Genomic DNA, 17,112 nt, shown 5'->3' on the forward strand with positions numbered 1-17,112 from the left:
ACAGTAATGCATCATGAGTTATTTATGGGGGAGATATGAGTCACAGTGATCCATTGTAAACATATCAACAACACACATGCAAATCCCTTTTCTTCTGATTTTCAGCATTTTTGTCCATCTTGGTGTAATGACAGGATATCTCTCATTATAAAAATGGATGGGGGAAAAAGGAAAAGGCTTGGAAGAAGCGTAGGTGATGTGGGGATGGCAAGCTTCAGTAAGACTTGTTCTTATAAATCCCTTTGGCAATTTAGAAAATTCAGCTTCTATGGCTACAAGGCCTGATCCTCAGCTGGTATAGTTTTGCACAGCTCCGTGGAGTTCAGGGGTAATATGTGCACATATGTGCAGGGGTAATATGCTAATGTGCACCCACTGAGGCTGTGACTCATAGATTTCAAAGGCAGGTGCCTGGCTATATTTGATCTCCAGTATGGCACAAGCAATGGGTTCACAAGTGGTTTCTTCAGAGAAGGGTATAATTTAATTATACCTCTGCCACAGCACCTTTTTCTCTTTCCCCCAGGTTTTGATAAAAGATCCATTGCTTCAGGATACAAGGCTATGATAAGCACATCATTGCCAACAAAAGTTTAAAAATGCAATATTGTGAAAGGATGTTCTAAGTAGGAGCAAGCCTACTGCTACTGAGGGAATTTTACTATTTTCCAAAAAGCCTACTTTGATGTTTGCAAGTCAGGGGAGGAGATTCTACTGCTCAGATTTTCTTTAGGGTAGTATTTTCTGAAAATGTACTCACTTTTAGGATGTCATCTAGATGCATCACTTCTTGGTCCAGGTCCTGAAACTCTTTATACTGCTCTTTATGTGGCTCAAGAGCTAAGAGAAGCCCTTGCAAGGCTTCTTCAATGCTTCCATCAAGATAAGACTTATATCCTTCTGATTCCCCACTAATTGATCCCTCACATGTCAGCCTCTCTGGAGTCAGGGGTGTCTCTGCTGATGTAAGCCTTTTAACCAGCTGCTTCGTGATGTTGCCCTCGTAGGTATCCAGCTCCACAGGCTTGAGCTCTGAAACTTCATCCGTGTCCTGCAGGAGAGACACCGGGACGCTTGTTTCTATAAAGACATGATCGCTTCCAGCATCAGAGGTTTTTTGGCAAACTTCAGGAGCTGCCCTTGGCGTGGTCTTGTTCTCAGCCACTGCTACCTCTCCCTGGGATGGCAGGTCCTTTGGCTCAGCGACAGAGTCTCTGTGGGAGTCGCTGCTGCTACAGTCTAGGCTTGAGCTCTTGGAGGACTCCAGAGCTTGGTGCTGGGTGGGCATCGCACTGATATCAGGGCTGGAGCTGACATGTGCAGAAGAGGACTCCGCTGAGTTGGCAGGGGGCACGGAGTCTTCATAAGGCAGGTCACCAAAAGTGAAGGAAAGAGGCCGCTTCTCGGTGGTCACTGTTCCATTTTCGAAGACATCATCTGGCAAATTTGACTAAAAAGATAACAGAGAGAAAATGTTTTTCAAGCAGCATTGGAAAGAAGAAAAAAATTAAGTATGGGCCCTTGAAAGAAAAAGGCAAGCAAAAAGATTAAATAAGCACTCAAGAGTTGAGAGATAGGAAAAACGTTTCAAATTCAAATTCTGCTTTCATCTGGCATGGCTCCTCATTGCAGCAGGCAAACTGCTGGAAAACCTGGCTTAGCATCTCTCTGTTAAGCAGAGAGCTCTAGGAGATAAGCTCCAGAAGAGAGACATGAATTCCACTCACGCTACTGGATTTCCTCAGACAGCATTTCTAGTGCACTGCTCTGGTTCCTGAAGCATGGCTCTTTTTAATAGGGTTGTACGTAAGCCATCTTGTCTGCATTTTTCTATCCATCATAGATTTCTGTTCTATTTTCTGACTCTAAAGTGGCAATCTCTAAACCGTAACAGTTTGCTCCAAAAGTTTATCTAGTGTCATGGTGTTTTAATGGTGATATTACTGTGCAATTTCTTTTCTGTTGAAAGTATGCTCTGCCTGTGGCATGGATCTCTGTAAGAATTGTTGAACCAGAGTTATACAGGAGTCACATCCAATGTGAGTTTCTTCTGAAATGAAGCAGCAAAACTGTGTGGTGATGTATTGAGCAGGACATTGAAGAAGCAAAACCAGCCTATACAGGTTACAGAATGATCACAGCATATATATATATATATGTTCATCTCTGACTGACCTATGGGGAAAAATCGTCTGCCTATCTGACCTACAGAGCTTCCTTTGTTATGTGGCTAACTCATGGAAATTCACAGCATAGATGGAAAGCAACTACTATTTTGCTGACAATTTGCTGGAAAGAACTGTAGGCATTCACATGTTGTTAAGCTGCATAAGGTTAAAATGTCCAAAACTTGCATCTTTTTTTTCCAGTACTATTAGCAGCTTTTTTTCCCCTAAACATAATTACATTCAAAGATTTATTTCTTCTTTCCCTTGACATGGGTATGTTTTTAGCATCTGAAAGTCATGTTACTAGGCAAATGTATAGCAGGTAATTTTTAAGAACTTTGTTGGCTTGTATTCCTGCCCTGCTCTCTGCCCAAAGATAGTTGACTTCTGATCATTATCTCTGCAGAAACCAAGAGGAATTTGACTGAATGTGAGCTGCATGGGCTGACAGTTATGTCCTCCCCTCTAATCAGTCAGCAAAATGAGTCAGTTGCAACGGAGAGCAACACACGAAGCATGCGTGGGAATGGAGATGCCACATAAAGACTGAAAAAATCCTTCACCAAACAAAAACCAGGACTCACATATAGCTCTAGCCCTGCTTTTGGGCTTAGCCTGAGCGATGGCAGGTCACTAAAAGAGCGACTGCGACGAAGCTTGTCAAAGAAAGTGTCCTGCAGAGCATCTAAGATTGTCAACTTTGGCCTGTCTTGCAGAGGATGCAGCCATTTCTTCAACAGTTAAAGCAAAGAGGGTGTAAGGAAGGGCAAGTTAAATGAATGCTTTGTAGCAGTGTACTAAGTTACAGGCATGGGATGCAGCACTTGTAAAATTATTCTCTGTACAGATGGCCTGATTAGGCATTCAGAATTCGATTCATGCAAAATGTAGGAGTACCCTGTGAATATCTTTGGTACAGGGGCAAATTTTATCACAGGATACTTAAAAATACTTGTGCTATAATGGTTGTTTAACTACTGTTACAAAATGAAAACATATTTTATAAAGATTAATCAAGTATTATAGCAGTCAGGCAAGAAGAAGAGATATGTAATAATTGGCCACATAGTTTCAAAGATGCTAGGATCACAGTCACCTTCTTTTAGGATTAGCAGCTAGGAATGCACTTGATTTATAAGCATTTGTAAGGGTAACCTGCTAGAACCAGGGAAAAAAGCTTAGACATGTAAAGCAATGAAGTGTTTGCAGTGTTTGAACTGCTCTAGGGCTTCTCATTACATAAACATGAAGCTGAACAGAGCTTACAAAGAATGAGTGGTCCTTGAAGGTTGGTGTTTCAGGAGTGCCTTGGCTGTACATGGACATTCTCCTCTGGAGAGCAGATGCCTTGCTCACATTTCCTGTGGATGGGGTCAAGTCTTCAACATCAAAGGGGCTATGGACACACAAGCAGAAGAAAAAAAAGGTTGTTAGGCTGAGCGAGAAGGTCTTTCAGGTCCATAGAAAGGCTTTTTGAAAAGGTGGCTTATTAGCACATCAAAACCCAGAGGTATAGCAAGTTTTTTTAACAGAAGTGTTTAAAAGAAAATGTTGTTAATTAGACAGCAGTCTCAGAAGTGTGGTTCTCAGTTCTGATAAAAGCATTCACTCAGAAATCATTTATGTGTGTAGTCTGATGTTATTCTTCTCACATGAAAAGTATTCTTGGATTTGAGTTGCCAAGTGTCACACATACTAATGAGAAAGGTGCTCTACTATTAATAGAACTGTTGCATTATAAAGGAAACCAGGAGCTGTTACTGCTGACTTCATGTTTATTGCATTACAAGAAACAGCATACATGGTCGTAAAAGTTAAATGCATCAACACTTCTTCCATGACATTTACCTATTTCATTAAAATGCAGTGAGAATTGTGTTTGGATCCTAATGCCATCAACTCACCAATAGGGACAGAGATTGCTAGGAGGTTTCCCACCACCCTTGTGTTGTATAAAGCCCCTATAAAGCCCTTGTGTTGTACAAAGATGGGCCAACTTCTGAACTTCACTATGCTAGCATAAATCCATAAATCCAACACAGATTTTTAGACTAATATTAAAAAAGTTCAATGAATATATGAACACACAGTTATGCCTCCTTTTTAATTTTGGGGAAGAAGTATAAGCTTTAGGCAATTCTGAGATCTCTTGTCACTATTTGTTTCCCATGCCTCGTAAGAACAGTACTTCAAATGCCTAATTTAACAGCTGAAACTACGCACAACCCCCTTTGCCACAGGTAACACAGGTAACCTGTGGCTGACCATGAACTATTTCTTATACACCAAACTTGGGCCCCAATTCCTTCCCAGTCTGCCTCAGGAGGGAGCAAAATGGAGAGAACAGCACACATGAATGGACATTTTCTCTTTGGTTGAGGTTTTACAGCTGATTGATTGATCGATTGATTGAGCAACCAGTTCTACTTACTACCAGGTGATTTCAAGGTTCAGCTTTACTGTGCCAAGGTCATTAATGTCTACTGCAACCACCTGAGGCCGAGCTGCAAAGAGGTCTTTTGTCTCACAGGTTACACTTCCCACAAGGATATGAGTAGCAAGTCCTTTAACTTCTGTGACCTGTAAGAGACAAAACCAGGACATGTAAGATCATACATAGCATTGGAATCCTTAATCACAAGGAAATAGTTTTGATTTTCTGGCCTGGACTCCTTGCTAAAAGGCTTCTAAAATATGATTATGTCTGTTGCATGACTTAAAGGAAAAGCTGGGGTTTGGTTTTCTTTCTTTTAATAAATTCATAGTTGAACATGATCATGATTCTATAGTTTTCTTTATGTTTCTTCATGAGTGTCAGAAGAGAACAACCATACTGGTTCAGACTAAGGGGCTATCCAATCTTGTATTTGATCTTTTGCAGTAACCATAAGCAGAGCCTGAGGGAAGAATGAGAACAAGGAGAGCATATAGTCTCTCAGAAGCTGACAATTTTCCTGACTGGGAATCTCCTGATATAATTTGCCCTCTTAATAATTCCCAAGGGAGCTCTCTTCCTGGTATTCATCTCTTGTAACTCTGAAGTCATGTAATTGTTTACACCAATGCTGGCCTTTTGTGAAGACTTCCACAGATTCAGTGGTGAGGAGCTACATCCATATATGTTGTTATAGTAAGAGTACAGCACTATTCATAATTAAAGATACACTTGCCTAAAAATTCAGAGCAACAGTTACATATGCAGCTCCTACACAAACCAGCTTTTGGCTGTTTGCTTTAAAGTCAGTTCTTGAGCCTTTTATGTGAAAGTGTTTGGAGAGAGTCCAAAAAGGGGAGAGAATATACACATTAACCTTAATAATACTGGGACTCTTGTGCACTATCAGAACATGTTCTCTCCTAACTTTCCACCCGTGTTGTTAAACTGGGGAGAGTGACTCACCTTGTGTCACAACTTGCCTTTCTATGAAAACCTACAGTCTCACACATTTGGAATTATTTTGCTGGGAGTTTTATAATCATGTGCATTTTTTTTCATAAAGTCTTTGCAGTGTCTAAGTAGGCCATTTCCCATAAGACTTTCAAGGCACTCCTCTGTTTAAGCTGCCTAACCAGGGTCACTTGGAATAGTTTTTAGCAGCAATTTCTAGACAGGGGTCAGAGAATGGGTATCTCTAGGTTAGAGGCTTGTTGGAAGGAAAGCATATGGACTTTCAGCTAGGAGAAAAGTGTGTTGGGAGGCCAGAGGCAACGAAGGGATGCAGCAGTGGCAGAACTGCTCCCAAACTCCAGTTTGGGAGGAGAATCTCTACCATGGCACCGACAAACTGATTTGACTAGTATCGAAACTGAACAATACTGTAGCACTTCACTTTAGTAGGTGTGTCAGAAATACTAATGATGGCTCATTTGTGAAGAGTTAAATGATCTGCTTCTTTGTTTTTGCTGAAGGTGCATGAAAAGACAGGTTCTTGACTGCTGCCTTGCTTGCAGGCAAAGAAGTCAGCATACATACCTTAATGGAGATCAGTCCGACAATGAGAGGGAGGAAAACCATTTCTTCTCCATCCCAGCTTTGCTTGCCATTCACTTCTATTTTCCCTTTCAGTTTCCATCGCTGGCGACCGTAACGCATGAAAATCTAAAATACAAAAATCCTCTTATTTTCTTGAGAAATCTGCTCTCACAAAGCACAAATATCAGAAACAAAACTGAGGAAAGAGGGTCTGAAAAAAGTTGGAAGAGTTAGTGGCACAGGTGCTGCCGTTCTGCTTCCCGTCGAGTCAGAGGAAAAAGTCTGTCTCTCAGTTCTCCTAGTTGCTCCCTTTGGTAGTGTAGCCCTCACTCAAGCTTTCCCCTTCATGTAACTAGATGACTTATAACAAAGCTGCAAGACATTTAACTCTATTTATAGAGAAAGTGGCAGGGGAAGGGAGATTTGTGAGGGCAGGATGAAAGCTCCCATGGTCTTTCCTAATATCTACAACCGGCTGGATCACCTGTCTTCCCAGGCAGGAGAGAAGGCAGATGAGCTTTTGGCCATTTCCCATCAGATGCCTCCCCACCCGCAATTTTTTGGCTGGCTGGTGATGGAAATGAATGACACCCACAGCACAGTAACATAAGAGCAGCAAGCCACTTTGGGCTGAAGGGCTGGTTGGGAGAGACCTGCTCCAACTAACCAGCCCCATAGAAGAAGCACATGCTGTTGCAGGCGTAAGAGCAGCAGGAGACATTCATCACAGGGAACGAGAGTGGCAACAAATGAATCTGTGATCAAGACAGCTAGGAAATACTGGTTTGGGGGATCCATTATCAAGCCACTGTAAATTCCTTCAGAGCTAGTTCTGTTCTGGACAGAGTGGGAGGCTTTTATTTTAATCCATTTCTAACTAACCTGCTCCTGATGTTCTCTACTGAAACATTACAGTGACCACAGATCGTGACACAGCCTTACAGCAGGTAACATCTGGGTCTCAGGAAATGGTTATTCAATGTCTTTCTGCTACTCTGCTTTATGATGAAGTAGAGCCTAAACATCCACTAAAGGATGCTTGCAAGAATGTTTTGAGTTTTTTCTACATGCATGAGATGGGGCTTAGGCTTTCTCCCTGGGGAATTAGAAACGTTTGTCAGAAATACGATTTTTAAAAGTTTAAAAAAAAAAAAAAAAAAGCTCGTAGTTCTTTGAATAGCCATCACCCAGTGCTCTGAATATAATTTCCAGGTCTTCAGACAGATGCCCTGACAAAAACAGACACACAGAGAACTGTAAGGTTTTTTCAGAGCACATACATGAAAAATAACAGCTGTTAGTTGGTGTGCTGATGTGAAAAGGTTTTATTCATCACAATGTAAAAAGCAGCATAAATCTGCCTTCCTTTTGATTCTTTTGCTATTAAGTACGTGATAAACCAAAGCAGACATACCTCATATTGATCTCCTGGGCAGAGCCGAGCGAAGCCAGCCAGACCTGAGAAGGAAAGACAGGGAGGGGCTGTGGGAGGGCCTGGGCTACCAAGCACAGCTGTACCCAGGAATGGGGTGCAGTGGAGTGCCCAGGGCCACCACTGCCATACTTGAACAGAAGAGAACAACTGCCCCCTGCAACCCCCAGCTGTTGCTTATATCCCCCCTTCTTTTTTATTTAGTATAAAATTCATTGGGCTGTGGTTTCTTGTGTATGGAAGATTTATACTTTCCAGCTTTTTTTCCTTCAAGAGCTCAGTTTCCTTTTATATAGTAATTATAGAAAAAGAACAGATTCCTGATGTCATGTACTTTCAGAAACTCAGCTCAAAGCTCCTACTATCATGAGTGTAGGCGAGCTGTGGATCACAATGTAGTGCTTGCTGCTTAACACTAATCCGACCACGTTACACACTTTAACACAGATTCCTTTTTCAGTGCATCTTCATAGAGACACAGCAAGTGAGAGGGGCTCCTCCTGCTTGGCATTTCCCTAACATTATCATTCTCATAATAGCTTTCAATAGTAAGTGCATCACATATCATGACTGACATCTGTAATATGAGATTTATCCCATTTTTCTGCATAGGGGGACAAAGACCACAGCAAAGCACTTGTGATATATGTTTGCTTTTGGTATTTTGTGGTGGTTTTTTAATGTAAGACATGATGATTCTATTTCTATATTGGCACCATGCATATGAAATGAAAGTTTTCTGAGGGACCATGCTGAAATCCTAGGGAAGTTACCATTCCTCTCCTGGCCTGCTGACCTGCTCTTCTGCAGGATTCAACTGGTTGTTTTTCTCAGAGAGGGAACCTTTCCTTTCTCACAAATCCCCTCAGTAGGTAGCTATTGCACTTGTTTTGGTATAAAAATTTACCCAGCTTTGCCTGGGTGAACCTGAACTATGCTTGAGTGTTGCAGTGCCCAAGGAAACCACCTCGAGGACACGTACAAAGCCTGTGGTAGAGAAAAGAATGAAAACAAACCTGCTGGGGCTTTTGGGCTGCATTTATCCTAAAATGCCATGAGTGAACATACATGGGTGTGTTAAAATCAAGGCAAGTACGAGGAACCCTAGTGTTGTCTTTACTTTTTGATGAATTAGTCCTGCTAGCTGGACTGTAGAAGCAACTAGATCCCCGCATTCAATCATGGACTGTCCCTGTGATCTACTTATCCACCTCTTCCATTTCTTTGACAGAAAACAGTTTTCTTCACTCATCTTACTGTGTAGCAGAACAGAGAGGCCCCCTCATGGAGCTCATATTACCAATTCCTTCCTAATTTATTTACTGTTTATAAATAATTTAAGATTACTAGCACTCCACTACTGCTTCTCTCTCCCTAGGCATGCTTTTATAAGTGAATTTGATCTCTGCTGGGACCCATCTCCAAAAGTATCTGAGGAAAATAAAAGGTCCTTTCTTTGCCCAGTGGATGCGGTGGGAGGGTGAGGAAACACAGCTTAAACCTCCTTATGGATGTTCTCTGGAGTCGAGATCTTGAAAAAGTGACTGGCCCAACCAGGCTGGCCAAATACTTTCAGCCTGATGAAGAGGGGGCTTAGTGCTGACTTGACAACAGGGGATAAGTACTTTCACAGATAACAGCTTGTTGGTGACAGAATGGCTTATGGGGAGTAAACAAATATTAGGAACCAATGGCCCTATCATACACTTTCAAATATCATACCTTTGTAAAAGCACTGGGCTTGTAAATGCAGACAGAATGGGAGATAGCTCTCCGGTGTGTCAGCATAAGTAATTAGGGGATAGGGTCAGTATGTGGCTGTGGAAAGGTGACAGGGCCACCTGCCGTTCATGCAGCAAGTACAGCTCTGCTGGTGTGCAGGATGCTGGACTCATGGACTGGGGTTGCTGGTGCTGGGCTCCCTGTTACAGAGCCCCCCGCCAGCATACTGCTCTTCCTGTGTGAAACACGATGGGCATTCCACCTTCTGCTGTCCTGGTACTTCAAACAGGTATAGGGGCACTTCTCACATGTACAGGGGTGCTTTCCTGTACATCACAACAGGACACCTGATTCCATACAGGACTTTCCACATTGAGTTTCCCTGTTTAATTTCAATAACCAATTAATCCTGAGCAGTATTCCAAGCCTGCTGGCAAGTTTATTATCTTAATTTTGAGAAATGATTAGGCTTTTTTTTTTTCTTTGAATATCAGTCATAAAAACACAGTGCAGCTCCCCTGCTTCCTGACAGCACTGTGTATGTTGGCTTATTTTCAGTGTAAGTGACAGAGGGCACAAAATAAAAATAACTTTCACTGGAATGGCTAGGAACAGATAAGCTTTGGGAAGAGGAATGCTTTGATTTTAAATTAGATCCTAAAGTTAGCTGGATATGCTGCGGTATAACTTAAGGGGGAAACTTGCTGTGTGATCTGCACGGTTTTGTGCAAGAGCTGTTGTGAGCCTTAACAATAGGAATGGGTCGATTGTCCTACTGAATTCCTGTTCCTAGGGAAAACTATCTAGATAGAAATCTTAGATGCCCTAATTAGAGAATACTTAATGATATGCCATTTCTCTTTGCTGTTTTCTAATTTGGGCTTCTTTATGCTGTGCAAACTGTGTTCAGAAGCAGCTGCTGTTTGTGGTTTGTGCTCTGCTCCCCCACAGGAGTGCAGTACCTGCCTTCTAGAGAGCCCTTGAGTTTTGCTGGAGGATCTGGGCATACAAAAGAGAAGGGGCAAGACCTCTTCAGCCCAGCCATTTACGACACCATGGCACTTTCTGCAACATGTCCTGCTATCAGGAACTGTGTATTGCATTTATAGAAAATAAAGAAATGCTCCAAGGGACCTGACCTGATGCAATTCCCTTTATACATTCCATGACATTGTGTTTCCTTCAGCATGCCCATGCTGTGGTTCTGCTTTGGGTTTCTTTACAGAAATATCTGGCTCAGTGTTTGTGTGTCCATCTTGTAACTATACATCTATGCGTCTTTGACTGCCTTTTCAGCAATGAAGAGTGGGGGCTTTAAAACCTGAGGGATGGAGCTAGGAGGAACTCCAACAGCTGCTGCATTTGTCTTCTCTAACATAAGAGCACAGAGTAGCTATTTTAACTTAATCTAAGATTAATCTTAATCTTATGCAGTGCAACCATGGGACACAACTGTGACAAGGCAGGCAGAATCAAAACCCTGTATGACATTTGTGAGCTCTAAAAGCTCCACCAGCAGTACTGTGGATGTTTTAAATGGTAAGATTTCAAGAGAAGAATTAAGAGTTCATGAATATTTAGATGCTGGTTTTGTTTTACAGAACTATTTTCATGCCAGTGATTGAAGATCCAAAAAAGATATCTCCCCACAACCTCTTCTTTAAGACATTGAGTCTTAAAGGGATAACAGCATTAGCAATACCCAGTGATCCACTGAGGCTTCAGGTAAAACTGATTCCATTGTATTCAAACCCATGAAATCTCCTGTCATAAAGACAAGGAATAAAATGGAAAGGTAAATGCCACCATTGAGTTACCCAGATAAACTAGCCCCAGCTTTTTGGATTTTTTACATTTGGTCTAAAATAATATTAGTCAAGATTAGCAAAAGTAAAGGACTTAGAAACAGCTGATGTCAAATTAAGAAAGTATTCTGAACTCCAGCTCCATGGAATTTCATGGAATTTCCCAGTCATCTTCTTAAAGGATTACTGAAATAGAGGCAAAAAGTACATCAGCCTTCGAAACTGAATTGCTTTGGCTGTTGGGAGGAGTGGCAGACAATTAGCCTAGAAAACAAGCAGCACCATATCAGAAAGTCTCTTTGTAAGCTTTGGTGTTCCTGTTTCTGTGATCCTTTCCAGTGGACAAGGGCATAAGTTGGGCGTTTGAAGTCTCAGCAATGGATGTGTGCAGGGGAAACCACACCTGTCATAAATACATGTCACACAGCATGTGTTGATACTCTCACAAATATGCAGCAACTGCTACTGCTTATGGGGAAAGAAGGGGAAGTTGAAAAGGCATTTACCTTTCATCTTGATGCAAAATTCGCCCAATAGATTTTCCAGCTCTGCTTCTATGGTACACATGTTCTGTGTTGGATAGGAGAACAGTGAGGTCAGACAAACTCTCTTTGGGCCTTTTTTTTTTTCCTTTTTTAAGGTCTATTTGGAAGGATAGATTCTGTTATACAAATGAAAGATATTCTGCAATAAAATCAATCTCAGAGCTATCTTTGCTGTTTAGCTAGGTCTGACCCTAAAAATGGCAGCTGAGCTATGCCTGCTTGCACTGACACTGAATACAGTCCCATGCTCTTCTGCTGCTGCATACTAATCCTCCTGTTGGCAGAGGGAAGCTGTGGCCCTTGGAGCATAACCTGGTCATTGTCCTGGTCCTCTCCAGCTAGGACATGTGCCAGCAGCAGCTCCATGCCAAACTGGGTCCCAGCATGATTTAATCTCTCAAGAAATATGGACTACATTAAGAAAAAAGACTGTGGGAGATGGGTATCGGACCCTTTCCAGTTTTTCCTTCAGATTTTGGAAGGTTGTCACAGTGTGACAGCACTGACAGCGTGGGATGTTTGCAACACTATTAGACTGTTGTCCTGTTGTTAATCTCTCGCCTGTTTAATAAAATAAATCTTGATCACAGCAAATAAAACAGGTAGGATGCAGCACATGTCTGTATACACATGGGTTTCAGTCCATCCCTAAATCTGCGGGTGGGAAGGAGCTAGTTGGACTGTAAGTGGGTTTGGCGCAGATTTACGCTTTTGTTCTTGTGCTGCAGTTCCCAGGTATAACCCAGTGCTCATAGAGCGTAAACTGTTATTTCAAGCAACTCTTCAGGTCCATGTAACCTGTCTTTGTAAGTCATCATGTATTCACCTGAAGACAAACGAATAGTAATTATTCTCCTTCACTTGCTTTGCTTTTAATTTTTCTACGTGAATGAAACTCTCCCTGAAATCAGTGACGAAGTTCCCATGGCTTTCAAACACTGTGAGAGTAAAAAGAATAAACTGATGAGGATGTACCTCTGTGTACTCCTTGTAGCTCCTGTTGATTTCTGTTAAACTCTCTCGAGCTGCTTTGCTGGCAGGAGACATCGCAAAGGCTTGCTTCATTTTGCTGGCACCATCACAGAGACGCTTTTGGATACAATAGGCTTCATAAAGCTCATCCACCTAGCGGGAACAAGGAAAGTGCATTAAAAAAAAAAGAAGCATAAAACCCAGCAAAATAAAGCCAATGCAGTGAAGTAATTTGCATTAAAAGGAAACTCAGCCAAACCATTAGATCCAATGGAGGGGCTGAGGAAATGAAGGTGTAATACTGTTTCAGTCTATGTGAAAGAAACACAAGATAAAAATAACTTCCACTGCAAAAGTCTCAATACAGCAACAGTAGATGTTGCCAGCAATTCGCCTGCTTGCCCTGCATGCCTTTAACTATTGCTACTCCCCATCTCCCACTCTGGTAGAGTACAATTGTGCTTCCTGTACAATTGTATGGGACGGCAGGAGTGCAAGCAAGCTTCTCAAATATCAGGGTGAGGAGAAGGACAGGAATGGAAGAAGCTGTCTCTTTTTTCTGCTTCTAATGTCCCTGCTAAAACAAGATGATACTTTTTTACCCAAAATAACTTTTTTCCCTTGTTATCTCTGACATCAAGAGATCACCCTGTGCCCCGTGATGCTTCTGTTCAGTAGCGGATTTTAATAGCAGCATTTCTCCCTGTGAAATCCAGCACCTTGGTTTCATCAGTCTATGACTTTGTGTTGCTGCATTGGAGATGGACCTGATGTGACAATCCAGGCATGTTCCAAATCCCATTTTCCAAGCCTGCTTAACCACTAACAAAAGTGCTGTTGCTGATTTGTTTGGAACAGGACTTGTCTTCCTGATGGCTTCAAAGCCTTAGGTTGATTTTTACAAGGCAATCTTGGATACCCAGTAGCTGAAGCCTCTGACTTGAGGGCGCCCTAACCAAACAGGGAATGCTTTGCAAAGTGAGAGTTCAGCAGAAGGTAATAAAGGTACACATAGTATTTTGCCATTTTGAAGTTATAAAAAAAGCTTTCTGCAGTCATACCCACTCCTATTTCTCTTGCAAGTCAGCAAGCTAAAAACATCTACTATAAATAGCTATCACTTGGTATTTACTTCCGCCATCAGAGTGGAGCATTAGCCTGGGATTGATATCCTGCTCCCACCCATATGAGCATGGCTAGGACAGGCTCATCTGCTCCCCAAATATGTGGGATCTGCTGCTGTGCATCCCACTCTCCTCACTTTGCTTCGTCTACAGAGTAGCAGCAGGTAGAGGACAGAAGGCATCCCTGTGGCCTTGAAAACATACTGCTAAAAAAGATCATCTCTATCATTAGAAAGAAAGACATTTCTTCATCTGCCCAAGCCTATAAGCTTTAATACCACACAGCTCGGTTCCTTTTGTCTCTGTTGCTGTGGGTTACAGAAAGTGAACTAATGTACTCAGCAAGCTTGAGTAATACTGACCAGCATTACCTCTTGTGTTTGGAGCTTTTCAGTCTTATTATAAGCTGAGAAACCATTAGCTCTGAGCAGGGGCTGGAGTGGGAAGGACTTGAATGGAAATGTTCTTCAAGTACTAATTTTTGCCATTCATGTTGCCAGCAAGAGAGTAGGTGGCTTGGGGAACAAAATTTTAGTCTATCACCTTATGATTTATATTTTTATTTTCGGCTCCAAGAGTAAGAGAAGACTGAAGTGAAAAGGTTTGGATAGGTTGTCATAATTGGAGCACTTCAAGCTGTGCAAACGCTTTTCAAACGACTCTCAAAAGATATTTCATCTGTCAAAAATAATTCATTCCTTTGTCAGGCTCAGAAAAGTAACTAATTGCTAGCAGATATGTTTATAATAAGAGAATACATGCCATGGATTTTGTCCAGTTTTAAAACGTATTAGTGTAAATCATGAGTACCTCTACCGAATATTCTCACCAATATATTCAAATGGATGTGGGCCCCAAACCATGCAGCAAAAGCATTAGCAGTGAATCCAGGAATAAATCCAAACTAGCTGCTGTGTGTGCTAGAGATAACTGCTGAATTAAATTACTTTCAGATGCAACTCTCTTTCTACCTATATGCATGCAGTGAGATAGATTTTTCCCAGCAAGTCTCCAACCCTGTGTTCTCTCTGTAGCTAAAAGCACGCAGGAGTGTCTCAGGGCATGGCTGGACCTTGGGGTTTACAAACCATGTGGAAACCCTTTCTTTGGCTCCAACCACCAGTCTATCATAGAAAAAATACCAAATCTGGGAGAGGTTTTGTCAAGACAGCCTCCTCAGTGCAGAGGGGTAGCAGGAGGCCAAGGGTTTGTTTTCCTAATAACATAGGAACAGACGCAGAAGCAAGATGATAGGAGAGCTCATTACCTTGCTAATGTGGAACTCCAGCCTTCTCATGTATCTTTCGACTGCTTTGATTTGCTGAAAGAAAGAAAAAGGCTGAGGGTGAGGCACATTTAAATAAATCAGTAAGACACCGACAGGCTAGATCTGCTAGTCCCCATGGATCTGAGAAACTCCTCCTTAAAACGCACCAGACCACGAATCTGGAATTAGTTGTCCCACCTTACTATTGTTAAGCTGCCACAGACAATGGAGCTCCCTGACTTCTATACCTAACATATATTTTTAAACAAAAAGAGTTTTAGTTTGGTGGGATTTCTCTAGGTTTTTCTAATTATTAAAAAAGAAAAAAGTTTAAAAAATCAGAGCTTTTTTTTTTAGCCTAAAAAATAATATTTTCAGTACTCTGAAAACCTGTATTACAATTGATCAGGTTCCGCATTTCAAAATCCATTCTCATCCTTTGCAAACTGGTTTTGACCATAAACCCAAGCTTGGCATTTTGAGTGAAAAAAAAAAAAAAAGTCAGACTTGTTCAGGAAATATTTTTGAAAGTTTTCCTTTTCTCTCACCCAAATTTTCCTGCAGGGAAAAAATATTTTTGAAAATTTTCCTTTTCTCTCACCTAAATTTTCCCACAGGGAAAAAATATTTTTGAAAATTTTCCTTTTCTCTCACCCAAATTTTCCTATAGGGAAAAAATATTTTCAATTTTTCCTTCCTCAGAAATGACAGAAGCAGGAATGAACTGGGGCCTGACCGAGCCCCCAGGCCCCACAGTGTGGCCTTGCCTGCCCCCATCTACCTGGAGCTGGCTGGGCAAGGTTGTACAAGGCAATGGATTTAAAGTCTATCAGATGACAGAAATAGGAGGTCTTACTCCTCCACTTCCTTCCTTCCCTGGCTAGGATCTGCCTCTTTCCCTGTAGCCAGTTTGACCCAGCAGTCCTCAGAAAAAAGTTCGATGGGGTACATTTGATGCCAGGTTAGTGAGCACAGCTGGCTGGTGGAGATACTGGGCAATATCAGAGCCCCTGGGAAGAGAAGGGGAGTAGGACTTCTTTCTTTGAAAGTGCAAATAACAAGGTAACTTCTCCCTCAACAGTGTTGGTTGGCATGGCTGGTAGATCTGCCTGAGAGAGGTTTCCCATGCCAGCTATGTACACCGTATGGTTACTAATGCTTCCTTGCAAAACAAGTGTCAAAGGGAGTAACATACCTTATCTAAATCATACAGGACTCCCTGCAACAGAAAACATGAAACTGTTATTAATTTTGCAACATCACAAAAAAGTAATGTTTGCCAGTCAATAGAAATCACAAACAAGACCATGGCTAGAAGAGAACCAGTACAAATTCCCTATATCCCACTCCCATCCCCCGGCTGCTGCAGCACCTCAAGAAGGTCACTGTGCATCTACACGATGACAAAGCATGACACGTACCAGGCGTGAGTTTCTTTTCATGTCTTTTAACTGAGTAGTCAACTTATCCAGCTCTGTCTGGTGAACTTCCAGATACTCACTGCAAACAGAAACCAGAGAAGGAGGTATGAGCTCTGCAGCACATACCAAGCTGGCTGATGACCATCCTAAAAGAAAATCTTTCCAACAAATGGTTTTCCTCACTGGATGTGTTTACAGACAAAAACTCATTTACATTGATCTGTCTTAAAAGCAGTTCCCTGCTGCCTTTTTGGGAATAAATAGGAGCCACTTATTTAACTGTGTATAAGAGCTCGGTGTTTTCTTTACACTGAACAACCAGTTTCAAGTAAGCTAATCTGTTGCTTAGTTTATGGGCTGGTGCCTTCCAGTCACTGCCTTTGTATCTGGCTAATAAAAGCCCTGTTATCATCTGGGATGTTATCCCAAAGGTGATATAAGCCTTTGATAGGATGCTAGGAAATTCAGATGGCAAAAAAAATCTAATGTTGAAATTGCAGACTTTGGGAGCTTTACATGAAATGTGAATGGAAATGGGATTCTGCCTCCTGTATTCCTGCTTCCCATACAAATATTTCAGATCCTAAGTGTTACAATCCAGGCTTCAAGAGGTGTATGTTCCTCTCCCATGAGGAAGGATTCCTGTTCTTGTGATATGCTTCTCCAGATTCTAACATGCCACA

General features: G+C 41.7%; 1 protein-coding gene across 1 annotated transcript in view; it reads right to left on the minus strand.

The window, feature by feature from the left end:
* RIPOR2 (RHO family interacting cell polarization regulator 2) overlaps positions 1–17,112 on the minus strand; it is a 68,243-nt gene that overhangs the window by 16,165 nt on the left and 34,966 nt on the right. Inside the window, exons 4-13 of the mRNA XM_027644045.1 lie at positions 16,430–16,508; positions 16,204–16,227; positions 15,009–15,062; positions 12,621–12,770; positions 11,607–11,670; positions 7,556–7,599; positions 6,142–6,267; positions 4,600–4,748; positions 3,435–3,564; positions 761–1,450 (exon numbers count right to left, since the gene is read on the minus strand). Of these exons, the coding sequence (XP_027499846.1) occupies positions 761–1,450; positions 3,435–3,564; positions 4,600–4,748; positions 6,142–6,267; positions 7,556–7,599; positions 11,607–11,670; positions 12,621–12,770; positions 15,009–15,062; positions 16,204–16,227; positions 16,430–16,508 (1,510 nt within the window). The remainder of the gene's footprint in view (positions 1–760; positions 1,451–3,434; positions 3,565–4,599; positions 4,749–6,141; positions 6,268–7,555; positions 7,600–11,606; positions 11,671–12,620; positions 12,771–15,008; positions 15,063–16,203; positions 16,228–16,429; positions 16,509–17,112) is intronic.

Source organism: Corapipo altera, unplaced genomic scaffold, assembly GCF_003945725.1.
Source record: "Corapipo altera isolate COAL_440 unplaced genomic scaffold, ASM394572v1 24b, whole genome shotgun sequence".
Taxonomy (NCBI): domain Eukaryota; kingdom Metazoa; phylum Chordata; class Aves; order Passeriformes; family Pipridae; genus Corapipo; species Corapipo altera.